The sequence below is a fragment of the Syngnathus floridae genome, chromosome 19, assembly GCF_059516105.1.
Source record: "Syngnathus floridae isolate MCC-2025c chromosome 19, RoL_Sflo_1.0, whole genome shotgun sequence".
NCBI lineage: Eukaryota > Metazoa > Chordata > Actinopteri > Syngnathiformes > Syngnathidae > Syngnathus > Syngnathus floridae.
In genome coordinates this window covers 2,601,030-2,613,604 of record NC_142431.1, presented here as the reverse complement: position 1 = coordinate 2,613,604, position 12,575 = coordinate 2,601,030, and the positions used below count along the sequence as shown (strand labels likewise).

The following is a 12,575-nucleotide window of genomic DNA, read 5'->3' as shown; positions in this document are numbered from 1 at the left end:
TTGAATAACCAAATCAGATGGTTTGTATGAGTTAGCAGTAGATGATTATATTCTGTCAAAAATATATTTGCCAATATTAATATTCTGACAATGTCTTTAATGACGGAAACAGGATTTAAATAGTACAATACAACATACAAATGAGGCCAAAAAAAAGATGGCGGTGTGAAATGAACAAAATGTGTAATAATAAAATCAAGGCTGACCAATATCGCAGCTACAGATGACATTTAGTGTACAGTTTTCATTTTTGGAATGGTCTTTCTGTTCCAAAAACGGAGCCATTAAGTTAGTTAAACTGAGAAATAAAGGGGAAAGGAATATCCAATTCCACCTGGCTGTCACCAACTCTTAGGAATTTTTCCAAAGTTTGACTTTTCGCCTTTAGGACTCGAGCAACACCGGCACGGAAAGCATCCAGATATTTCAGCATCGAGTCAGTGGAGGATTTGATGTCAGCCTGAAGCTGTTGAGTGGGAATGTTCTGGATTTTAGTCGCAACGGTTTGAAGATAGCCGCTAATGATGCGATGGAACGTTTCGATCTGCTCAACGATACTAGTAACGATACGAGAGTCGATGACTTCCTGGTATAAGTCGGTCATCAAGGCGGGAATCTTCATTGCATCTTGGGATTTTAGAATTTGGAGCAGCCTCTTAATGAATTGAGAAAAATCCCTGAGAAGATCTTCAACTGTGTTGCCACCCACCTCGACATTCATCAAAGTTTTAAACGAATCAGTCAGGAAGTCTCTTCCAGAAGCAGGAATTGCTTCAAAAACTACTTCTTTGGTTGATAAGATAAACTTTGAGACTTTCTGACACGCCTCCTCGCATACATCGGTGATGAAGCTACGGCATTTTTGATAGACCTCGAACCCGGACAGTCTTTGAGCATACCCTGGGATTAGGAACTTGGTTTCTCTCAGGAATGTAATCACAGCGTCCAGAAAAGTCTCGACCCTATGTTGGTATTTCCTAACGATAACATTAGCCTGATCTTTTACCGATGTGATAATATCGGCGGGATTAACTGCCGCGTAGTTGTCAACGGCCTTATTCAACCACACCGTACCGTGTTTTCTGGCTTGCTCGAGTGTGGCGACAACAGGAGTGGTGACCGTTTGGACGACCGCAGGTACGTTCTTCTTCAGTCCCAGCATAATCTCATATGGCATCTCCGTGTTCCAGGAAGTCTGAATATTCAGTTTCTCGGAGTTCAGCACAGACATCTTCAAGGCCAAGATATCAATGTCCATTTGTGGTTCACTCTGCAGAACAACAAATCGTTCAAACGTTTTAGAATTTCGTTTCAATGAAAATGTGACCCACAAAAAAAGTACTTACAGGGTAGCGACCATAGAGTCTTGCGCTCGCTTGTGCAGGTTTCTCGGTCTCCATCTGGACTCCAATGTGACCAGCAGATGGGGTGGACAGAGTGAAAACAAGACTGTTTCCAGTCATCTCCTGGTGGACTTTCATGGTTTCATGAGGAAGATTGACCGTTAGCAAATTGCTGATGGAGGCGTCAAGATTTTCAGAACTTAAGATGATGGTGCTACCATGGCTTCCTTCCAACACCTTATGTTTTGCAACAAGGACCGAGGCCATCTTGAAACCACCATCTAGGTTAACGTTGGTGTTGCCTTGGATATTTCCTGTCAGAAACTCGCATTCCGATGAGGAGGACGCATCGAGTTTGACAATGAAGCTCTCCTTGTTGAGAAGGCTCGCGTTGCTTTTCAGAGTGATCATCGGTGCTTTCATCGAAAATTCATAGGTCAAATCGCCCATCTTTGGAATCTGGATTTTGGGTTCTGGGTTCTTCATGTATTTCATCTTGGAGCTCATGTCAAAGGTCTGCTTAGTGGTAGTGAGGAGATTCCTGAGGCCAGCATCTTCCCACAGTGAGAAGTACTTCACTTTTGCAGTCCCCATTCCATAATACGGCATCGCAATTTCAGGAACGGTGATTGGTCGCCTCAAGATGTCAAGATTTGCTTCTCCGTTCATCTGGCAAATGACGTTAATTTCAGTTTCACCATTATCCATTTTGAAGTCATGGGAATATTTGTTTTGGTTGAGTCTGGCCATTGCAGTCCAGCTGGCTTGCTGCACTTCGGAGTTTAGGGTAAGAGAGATGTCATTCTCGAACTCCATCTTTCCAGACATCTTGAACGGAAGGAAAAGTTTGGAATTTCCCTTATTCTTGGTGTCAAAGGTGAGCTCGGTAGGTGTGATCAAGGCGAGGGCGGAGCTTGTCAGAGTTCCCTCAATCAGGTTTGCCTCGTGGGTGGCAGTAAGATCAATTTGCATGTCTTCAACACGAGCTTGGAACTTCATGTCAAAAACGCTGCCCTTCATCACAGGCGTTTCCGTTTCAACTTTGGCAGTAACGATGGCGTGGCGGAAAATGCAGATATCGGCAACCACGTTCTGATTGGACTTCAAATCTTTGCAGCTGGTTGCCCCGATGAAAGTCACTTTGGCTGTGTGAAGATCCAGGACGACGTCAATGTCACTGCTGTGAGTTACCTCATCTGCGTAATCCCGAATTGCGTATTTTCCATTGGCCAGGGTGTTCATCTTCAGTTGGGCGGAGCCTGCTCCAATTGCGAGATCCGTCTTCTGAGTTGATGACAGGTGAGTGAAAACCTTGAGGGGTGGCATGTTGAGGTCGTGATTATAGTTTGTATTGACAGTTCCGGAGAGTCCATCTTTCAAGGTGAAGAACATGTTACTGAGAAGATCAGCAGAATACAACTCCGTTGCTATCTTTGCAGTAGTGTCAGCAGAACCTTGACCTGACAGGCCATCGATTTCCGTCGTTCCCTTGTGGTCCACTTTGAAAGACGACTGATCGATCTTAAGATACTCGGAAATTGCCAGACGGCTCATCTCGGGGGCCGCCAAATGAGCGTTGGCATCAACGGTGAACTGGAGGACCTTCAAAGTAGATGTGGCCTGAGAATTAAAGTTCACTTTGAACTCCGGTGTGACTGATGTCGTGGTGGTGTTGGCCAGATCTGCCGTAGTCCTGAGTTTGTAATGCGGCGTGTTGATTTTAAACTGTCCGTAAAGTTTTCCGAAACAAGGAACCTTGCTCATATCTGTCATTTTTTCTTTCAGATCCAACGTTAACGTGTCGTAATCAAAGGATTGAATTTTCAGCACCATTCTCATGGCGTAATCCTTCATGTCGTCAATCATCTGCTTGAAATCAAAGGTGTATAGCGCGTTGGTAAGATCCTGAATAGGTACCAGAACCTTTTTGATCAAAGGCTTGATGTCAATTGACCTTAGGTGGGAAAATCCAGACTGAATCGTTTCCCTCACTTGATACCTCTTCATCATTTTGACCACCTCATCCATCACTTGTCCGATCATCTTCTCAACTTCGTACTTGGACAGGATTTCCTCGGTTTTTCTGTAAATGACGGCGAATCGATCAGCAATGCCGTGTTTCTCGATCCAAGCGGTGAAAGCCTCCTTGACTCTTTTCAGGAGATTGATGACTTCTGTCGGCAACTTGGTTGTCAGGTTGGTCAGGACATTTTCGACGGAGTTGACACGTTTTCTCACGTCTTGGGCAAAAAGGCTTAGGTCAAAGTTGTCAATGGCCTTCTTCAGGTCAGATACTTTCTTCTGGATCGTCATACTGATGTCATACTTGGTGTTGATGTCTTTCAGCAGTTCGACGCTGTTGTCGATCAGCTTCATCGCCGTCTTTTTGACATCTTCGAGAAGTGCTGGAATGTCCTCGGTGAAAGGGATCTGGATGAAATGGCTATCCATGTTCTTGTCGTACTTGACAAATCCAGACACACTGTAGACTTGACTGTCTTCGCTCAAGAGGTTTGTGGTGACTGCTCCTCTCATGTCAATGGCCATTCTCTCCTCTTTGTTGTAGGCCTCGAATTCTTGATCCAAAGCGTGCTCATTCACCTTGGATTTAACTTTCAGGTGAACACTTTGTTCTCGAAGACTCATGGTGCCGCTGAGCTTGTTGTCCACGTTGGTCTTGATTGCGGGTCTGCCTTCCATCTCGTGACTGGTCGAGGCTCTGTACTCGAACGAATGCGTGAGAAGCAGGGGTTCGGCCTTCAGGAGGAATTTGCTGTAAAGTTCCCCGCTCTGCTCTCCGTAAAAAGACACTCCGCCGTTTGAGTTGAACAAGGCGTCGATGGTAAGGGAGAAGGGTTCGGCGGCGGCGTTGATTTTACTGTCAAAACGAAGAGACTGAGATTTGTAATCTGCCACGTTGTTGAATTTCACAGTCAGACCTGCAACTTCCAAATCCGTGGCGTGTGTTATCTGAGATCCCAGGAGTTGACCGTTGGTGTTGCACTTTGTAGACAAGGTCATGTCCATAAACTTGACTTCATAAGTGTGCTTGAGTTCATCGCCTGAGAAGTCTCCCATCAGAGTTCCTGTCAGCTCCATGTTGTAGGGTCGAGCCTTCAACTGGGCATCGTTGTTAAAGTTGACCTCCATGATCTTCAGATTATTTTTGATGATAACGGAGGCTGTCAGCTTCTCCATGGTAACTGTGATGTCATGCATGTAGGAGTTCCTTGCGCTAAGGACATTGTCGGTCTTAGTGTGGAGGGTTAAAGATCTTGACGTAAGAGAAAGGGAATTTGAATTCTCCATCCTCATTTCGTTTAACGATCCGACGATATTGCTGGATAAGACGAGGCCATCTTCGCTTACTCTGAAGTTCATGGTGTTTCTCGTGTTGAACGCCGAGATGTCGCCGTTCAAGATCCCGTTGAGGTAGACTTCGGAGCTTGCGAGTTTTCCCTCGACGTTCAAGTCCACTTTGTTGCCTTGGATGCCCCCCTTTGTGGTGAGAGACATGGTGGCACCATTGGCATCAAGTCCACTGTGGAAAATATTCTCAAAGGTCAGTCGGTTGTGCTGAGCGGTCGTGGTGCAGCTGGTGGTCAGGCCATTGGAGTTGAGGGCCAACGTTGCCTTGTGAGAAGCCAGGCTGGAAAAGATGTTCATGGAGGCATCAGCATTGAGCTCTAAGCCTGAGGGATTCAAGGAACCAGTGAGCGAAGAGTAGGCACGGTTGACTGTATCTTCAGCGGTAGTGCTGATCCGGAGGCTGGCTTGAGCTTCAGAAGCTGTGAACTCAACTTGGCTCTGGAGTGTTCTCTTCCCGGCTTTTGTCACCGAGTTGGAGACCAGGCTCAGTTTGACATCCTTATAGTTGAGGGTGATTTTAGTCGAGTGTTTAACGGGGTCGCTGTTAATATTCGTGTTGGACTCGATATTAAGATTCTCGTTTGCGTATATAGCCTTGATCTTATTGGTAACTTTCAGGAGGTCAGAGTTTGCTCTCAGTATGCTCTCCAGTCGGAGTTCCTTCTTTACACGGTCGGATGAGAAGGTGTTGAGATAGGTGGTGCTAGCAGTTAAAGATCCAACGCTGACACTTCCGTCGGCATTGATGTCGCCCAATAGCTTGGCTGGATCAAGCGTGAACTTCTTGGTGAGATCCAGAGATGTTCGCAAACCCAGCGGGGAAGCGGCTTGGATGTTGTATTTTCCCGAGGACGTTACGTTATCTGAGACGGCGATGGTCTCCTCGATGTTAAGCCTTGTACTCACAAATTCGTGACCCAGCGAGCCGCTCAGGGTGAATCTCAGTGTTTTCTCATCTGTATCAGTAACTTCTGTAGCTCCTTTAAAAAAAAAAAAAAAAAAAAAAACTGACATTATAATACCATGTCATTGTTAAAATGATTTTTTTAAATGCTCAAAGAAATCAAATTACCTTCAGTCGTGAAAGACAGAAGATTGAGCGGACTGTGAGCCTGAACTTTGAACTTGGCCAGATAGTTTGGAGAGTCCACGGTATTGTTACCCGCCGACGCTGTTGTCTCCCAGTTGTAATAGTTGCTGTTCATCTTAGCAGACACGTCCACCATCCCAAGAAGCGGCAGAGTGACCTCTCGCTCGGCAGGGATAGTGAATTTGGGAATTTTGATCCCCTGCCTCGCAAGCTCTCCACCGAGCATGGGCATGTTGAACAACTCCTCGGAAGATTTGCCTCCAAGCGGCAGAGGGATTCGGATGGTCACGTAGTTCTTGTTGAACTGGTATCGGAATTTGCTTTCCCTGATGATTGAATTAAAACGAAGTGGGTAAAAAAAAGTGTTTATATGACATTTTTACAATTAAAACGGAATATTTCTCTTACATATTCATGAATAGGTTCTCAGGCATGGAAGGCATTTCCACCTTTGCAATATTGTTCCTCAGAGTCTCTACATAGGGAACATGGACTGATATTTTGTTCACCCAGGTGTTGCTGGCCTAAGGAGAGAAACAAGATTTTTTTTTTTACATTTGAAAGCTTATTAAGGCAAAGTCTCCAAAAAAAGAGCAAACTCACTTCAACTGCCTTGTTGACAATGTGACGCAATTTCATGTCAGTGTTGACAACTTGACGATCCATAGCATCCTTGGCAATTTGTCCGACCCAGGTCCTGAGAGCTTTAGTGTAAGGCACCAGGACTTTGGTCTCAGCATTCATGTTTGACCTCAGTTTAACCTCAGCCTCGTCCTTGCCTGCAATAGGTATAGAATATCTTGAGCATCTGGAAGGAACACACATTATACATTCTGATTTTGGACATACCATATTTGAATGTGACTGATTGAATGGAGGAAGTCTCTGGGAGCTTCATATCGCTTTTGATCTCCAAAGTGAATTCTTGGCCATTGGTGCCACTGTCAGTCATGGTAGCAGAGATGGTGGCATCTGTCTTCAGAGCGGGGACCTCCAACTGAACCTGCAGCATGCCTTCAGTCATGGCCTGAAGCCTAGAAAATACATTTAAAAAATAAAATTAGATCTTGGAGTTTTGGACCAGGTTAAGGTTTGTGGTTTACTCACTGGGCGTGACCGGTTAGAGTGATCTGTGGCACGTTCTTGTTGGAAATCTCAACAGTGAGGGTTTTGCCTTTGGTGCTGCTGTCAGTCAAGCCGACCAGGACTCCAGCTTGGACATCGAGGTCGGGGATCTCCATTTGGCTGGTGAAGACATTCCTGTTTCGGTTGTACTTCACGGTGGCCGAAGCTTCGGCGGCTTGAGCTCCTGCAAAGTTGGAAAAGCTTCAAATGTGATGCTGAGAGAAGAGGGAACTATTCTCAGAAGAAAAATAACACGCTTACCTTCAGCGTTCAGAGTCATCTTCAGGGAATCAACCTTCTGGTCGCCATCTTTTCCTTCACTGAGGAGAGCGTATGCAACGGTGGCCGTGTACGAAACCTTCGGCTCGATGTCAACTTCAAACCTGAGGTGAACGATCCAAAGATTTGGATTTTCTCAAATGATGCCATTGCGTATTTCTCAACTTACATCGTCTCTCCAGCCAGAGGGAAGTAAGGCACGTCACTTTTCCCGCTTACATCGACGTGAAGTTTTTTAGTGCAATACTTGAATCCAACGAAGGAGTCACAGTTTGCGTCACCCAAATTATGCGGGATTACGACAGCCTTGCCGTCGCCAACAATCATCACGCTATTGCTAAAATAAAAAACAAAAATACATTTTAATTCCCACTCAAAATACCCAAATATTTAATGACATTTTTTTTTGGGTTTACCTGATTTTCAAAAGCTTTGCTGGGCCCTGTGCAGCCGGGATGGAGAGCTTGACCTGGTTTTGCTCTACGGATAGTTTAGCGTTGAGCGCGCTCTCGTGATACAAGCTGGTGTGCATCTCCACGGCAGAGACAACAAATTCGGGGACGTGGACGCCCATCTGGGTCACAAACTCGACGCCAACAGACGGCTTGAACAACAGTTCATTCTGCATTTAAATGGACAAAAAAGGTTTGTGTGTGATACAGATGGTCACAATCAATATATTTGGTTAAGGATTTTTTTTTTTTACCACATTTGAGGAGATGTGAAGTCCACCCTTAGCTCCAGGAGTAAAAGTGCCAGATAGAGAAAAGGTCAAAGGTAAGCCAGAGGCAGTTGGAAGGACAAATTTGTTGTCCATGAACATGTAATGGACAAACATCTCATTGTCTGTGCTGGACATCAGTTTAGCCACAACCTAATCAAAAGAAACAAGAATACATTCAAATCTTCTCATCTCGTTCTTACGTTCTCACGAAATAAAAAAAAGTCATACCTGGGTAGGAAGAATCTTGAGGAAAGTCTCTGCATACATTTGAACATTATCAACAATAAACTTCAGATCGCTGGGCTTGATGTAACCGAGTTCCGTTCCCATCATCTTCAGGTAGGCCATGGCCTCTGGAGACTCTTGATTCTGCAAATCCTTTACCAGCTTGTTGAAGTTGCCGACAATTTCTCGCATCAGATTCTCAGGGGCCTTGGGGAAATATTTGGCATCGTTTAATGGCGACGTGAACGCGTACTGAAAATGGAATCAAATGAACCTCAATTTACCTTCTGTCCTTCTGCTTTCAAGGGCGCAACCCACTTGTCGAGAACTTCCATCATCTTGATTGGCATCTTATCCTCCGCCCAGTACAGAGTTTTTGACAACGTGTCCGGGAAGAACCCGTTCTTTCCGAACAAAGCCTCAATAGAGGGCTCCGAGCCTTTTCCTTCGATTCCAAACTATCGCCAAGAAGAAGATTCGGAAACAGCAAAGGTTGAGTTCATTTTTGCAGTTTCTCTTCCAACGACTGTCAAATGTTCATCATACCTCCCACATGTCCATGTTGTAGCCAAAAGCTTTGAGGGTAGATTCCATCATGATTTCTCTTGGCAGCTGGTTACTCGGGTCAAAGATCACATTGCCCTGAAGATTGGCCTGCAAGTTTTCATTTGCCAAACCCAGCTGGTAATTACGAGACTTGGTTCTGTAGTCATTGTGTGTGTCCACCGCGTTGTCCTGCAGAGCATCCAAAATCTTCTTGCCAAGCCTAAAGAAGAGAAAAAAAAAATCCCTTAACCTATCTGGATATTGTTTGATAATTAAAGATATATTTAGAATTAATCTTACTTTTGGGTTTCAGGATCAGTGGAGGAGATGATGTTGTAGACATGGGAGCTCACAAAAGATTTGACCTGCTCGTTCTCCTCCTGCGTCAGGATCTTCTTCACCATTTCAATGTCACTATTTTGAGGATTTCTCATCAGCATCAAGTAGGCCGCAAGACGTTTCTGCACGGCGCCTCTCGGATACTGGCTGACCTTTTGGAGGTTCGAGCGAACCTGCGCGAGAAGTTCATCAGTACATTTGTGGAAAAGTGAAAGATTGCCGAGTGTCTTGTTACCTCATCTGTCAGAGACATTCTTCTGAACGCCTGGATGGCAGCGAGCTGAACAGCGAGCGTGGTGGCCGGCTGCCTCATGCATTTCAGCAGGGTGTTCTTAATAGCGGGGTCAGCAGCTTCCATCACATCTCCAATATTCCCTACGACCCTCAAAGTCAAGAAGGTCAGATCTTTCTCCCCAGAGCAATCTGGGCCCAGAAGGGAAGCCATGAAGTCCGAAGCGGCCGTGATCTCTGGAGTGACTTTCTCCTCAGCCTGGTACAGCCTAGTGATGAAGATCTGATGTTAGGTTCTTCACAGAACAAAATCACCTCACTGCAACCCTCCTGATGTTTACTTACTTCTTGACGGCATTGCTCAAGGCATACATGATGGGCTTGCTCTTCTTGTTCTGAGCCATGGCCAGGATGTCCTTGACCATGAGCCGTGAGGGATTGGGCAGCATTGCCAGGGCATAAACTGCTACGTCGACTTCAACGGCGGATTTATCGAAGGATCTGAAAACCCTCAGCATGGCGCTGGTACACTCCGGAGTACCGCACTGGACCAGAGCTTGCATGGTCAGGGTGTCGGATACAGCCATCATTTCAAGCGCAGTAGAACCCAAGACGTCGGGGTTCAGGCCACGTAGCTCAGATACCAGTTTGTGGAAGAGGGAAGCACGCTGCTCGCCATTAGTGGTCTTGGAAAGGGTCTTCAGCTGCTGCATTGTGGTCATGGCAGCGTCTTTGGTTTGTACGGGGGACTTGCTGTCAACAAGTTCCATGGGCAAGAACCGGACGAGGGCTTCATCTGTTCACAAAGCATTACATGGCGTGTTATGCACAATATTGGAGAGAAGAAAAGAAGAAACACTAACTGTGATCGAAGACTCTGTCGTTGATCTTGGTGGTCTCTCTCAGAGTCACAGTCTGCTTCACAAGAGTGGAGATTCCGTATTCGTTCCTATGTCAAAACAGGAAGAACATTCAGATGAAAAATGTCCTTTTTTTTTTTTTAATTAAATTTTGGTTATGATTGTCTACTTACTGGTGGGAGAGGGGCAGGAAAAGATGCTTCTCCGTGCAGGTTCCACTGGTCATGTGCTTCTTCTGGTTGTCAAACTTGTAGTTGCAAGTCTGGTGGCTGCTGATCATCTTGGATAAAGGATAGTGCTGAAAGTGGAGAGGAACATTCTCGTAAAATATTGGCCTTATTGATGGAATAAAAAGATTTTTAAGAAGGAAGTGGAGTTTGGATTTGACGAGAAACCACCATACCATTCCTGAGATGAGAGCCAGGGGACTGGTGGCCTGTTTGTGAGCGCTGAAGCCATCACATCTGGAAAGGTCCCTGCTGATCGTTACGTCGGTGGCGATGTCTCCTCTGGCGTTGACTGTGAAGTCGGTGGAGCAGATGCCATACACGGTGGGCTGGATAGAAAAAAATCGTTCAAACTGAAGACATTACAAACATGTTTTCGGTTTACACCGATCAGATTATCAAATCAATACACCAGATTAAAAGCCCATTATATGAGCAGGTGACGTTCCACGAGTGATAAAGTTATCTGGGACTTTGACCCGCATGTTGACACGGGAACACAATGACCTATGTGCATTTATCAGCCATGACTGTTCCAGATTATCTAGTCATTGCGCAACAGGTTTATCGTTGGATGACTCTTGGCGTCAAATAGCTCACGGCTCTCTCACCATTTTGTTGTTCTTCTCTTCTTCCGTAACGGGAACGAGGAGAGAGGACACGATTCCTCTCTTGATGTTCAAGATGTTGACCGGTTCGTCTTCCTCAGGGAAGATTTTTACATCAGTGTGCTGCTCAATTGTGATCTTCAGTGGGTTCCTGATGAGGTGGACAGATATCAGTCTTGCTACATGAACATTATTAAAAATATTTATTAGACTTACTTAGCCATGGCAGCTTTGAAGACCTGATCTCCAGCAGCGGGGCGGTACAACGCATTCCCATTCTGATCCACAGCAAAGATCTCGCTCAGGGAGCATTTTGTGGTTCGTAGGATGAAGCTGCAGGTCTGAGGCACTTCAAGCTCAACCTGCGCAGTCGATGATGCTTAATCACAATCCTCACGATCAGGACAGGGTGAAGAATTTAAGTCTGCGAGACGTACTTGACAGGAGACTTTGGGGCCGCTTTTGTTGTCGGTGGCTCCGGGAACGCCGTTGAAGGTCTCAGCCTCATAGTCGTACACAAAGCGCCTGAAGTTCCTAAACCTTTTAGCCACTGAAATGTATGTTTAAAAATTTATTATATATATTATACTACATCACTGGGAATTTCGAAATATTTGACAGACCGGTATGATACCAATGATCAATGTAAACTTACAGCGACATGATGGAGCTTGTTCATCCACACTTCCTCCATCTTGCTCTGGAAAGAAAAGCCCCCCGCCCAAAAAATAATTCATTTATTCTGCATTTATTTAAAAAAAAACATAAAAATATCATCAAACTGAAGATTACTTACGGGCTAGGGCGCATGTTCCTAGCAGCAACAGAAGGCAGATCCTGGTACGTCCCATGTTGGGCTAAGCACCTGGAAGCCTTGAGGTCAAATGAATCCTCCTCTTTCACTGAAGACTAACCCGCGTGGTTTATTCGAAGGCTTTTATATCTCGGAACCTCCCGCTGGATGTGATTAGCGGGACTTGCAAATGTGTTGTCCTGGTTCCAAAGTCTGAGCAGTCCTTGTGGCAGGCCAAAGGTCAAATGTTTCACAAAGTAAGACATGATGTCAGCATTGGGTGGGGGTGGGTCATCGTGATAATGCTGAATCTTGTGATTTGGTCCTTTTGGGGACAGTAGACAACCTTTTGACACAAACAACATGAACATTGTGATTAAAATATATTTTAAAAAAATAATTTAAATAACTATTAAAATGGATGGTACATAGTGTTGAATAAATTTCAAAACAAACTGTTTTTGAGCTGAACATTAGAATCTAATGTTAGGTAATGGGTCATCATATTTTATAGCAGCCTTTCAAATTCACTACTCTTCTGATTTTCATACTCTGTCACATAATGTAATAAATTAATTAAAATTATTATAAAAATTTATATTTTAATATCATAAAATTAATGTAATAAATATGTTTACATACAATCCAGTACTCAATATTTTATCAGTGTACTGTTATGGTTGCAGTACTGCACTTTATCATACTGGGAATATTTTCTTGAGTAATTTTATTTAGATTTTAGACTGTAAATGTCTACTTACAGTTAATCCCAATGATGACTAAGCCTATGGGTGAGTGTTTATTGTCTAGAGCCAA

General features: G+C 44.7%; 1 protein-coding gene across 2 annotated transcripts; it reads right to left on the bottom strand.

Annotated features, from left to right (window-relative positions):
* Window positions 1-76: 76 nt before the first annotated feature.
* LOC148381597 (apolipoprotein B-100-like) lies at window positions 77-12,100 on the bottom strand. Of its 2 annotated transcripts, none has more exons than XM_088361241.1 (25): window positions 11,763-12,100; window positions 11,622-11,666; window positions 11,404-11,516; window positions 11,183-11,328; window positions 10,970-11,117; window positions 10,535-10,687; window positions 10,305-10,429; window positions 10,135-10,220; window positions 9,617-10,067; window positions 9,276-9,540; window positions 9,002-9,213; window positions 8,702-8,921; window positions 8,440-8,613; window positions 8,159-8,362; window positions 7,913-8,080; window positions 7,623-7,828; window positions 7,376-7,543; window positions 7,189-7,310; window positions 6,910-7,111; window positions 6,652-6,836; window positions 6,406-6,581; window positions 6,211-6,326; window positions 5,785-6,128; window positions 1,347-5,692; window positions 77-1,270 (listed from the first exon to the last, which is right to left on the bottom strand). In XM_088361241.1, the coding sequence occupies exons 1-25, from the start codon at window positions 11,815-11,817 to the stop codon at window positions 290-292; spliced, it is 9,411 nt and encodes a 3,136-aa protein (XP_088217367.1). In that variant the 5' UTR covers window positions 11,818-12,100; the 3' UTR covers window positions 77-289. The 2 variants fall into 2 exon arrangements, with proteins under 2 accessions (XP_088217367.1, XP_088217368.1); XM_088361242.1 differs by having other exon boundaries at window positions 7,916-8,080.
* Between the last annotated feature and the right edge of the window lie 475 nt (window positions 12,101-12,575).

Bases quoted from the DNA above. Each gene is read 5' to 3' on its own strand.
- LOC148381597 (XM_088361241.1), bottom strand. From the start codon at position 11,817: ATGGGACGTACCAGGATCTGCCTTCTGTTGCTGCTAGGAACATGCGCC. The intron at 11,667-11,762 runs GTAAGTAATCTT...TTTTCTTTCCAG, and splicing joins AGGAACATGCGCCCTAGCCC to AGCAAGATGGAGGAAGTGTG. The intron at 1,271-1,346 runs GTAAGTACTTTT...GTTGTTCTGCAG, and splicing joins GACTCTATGGTCGCTACCCT to AGTGAACCACAAATGGACAT.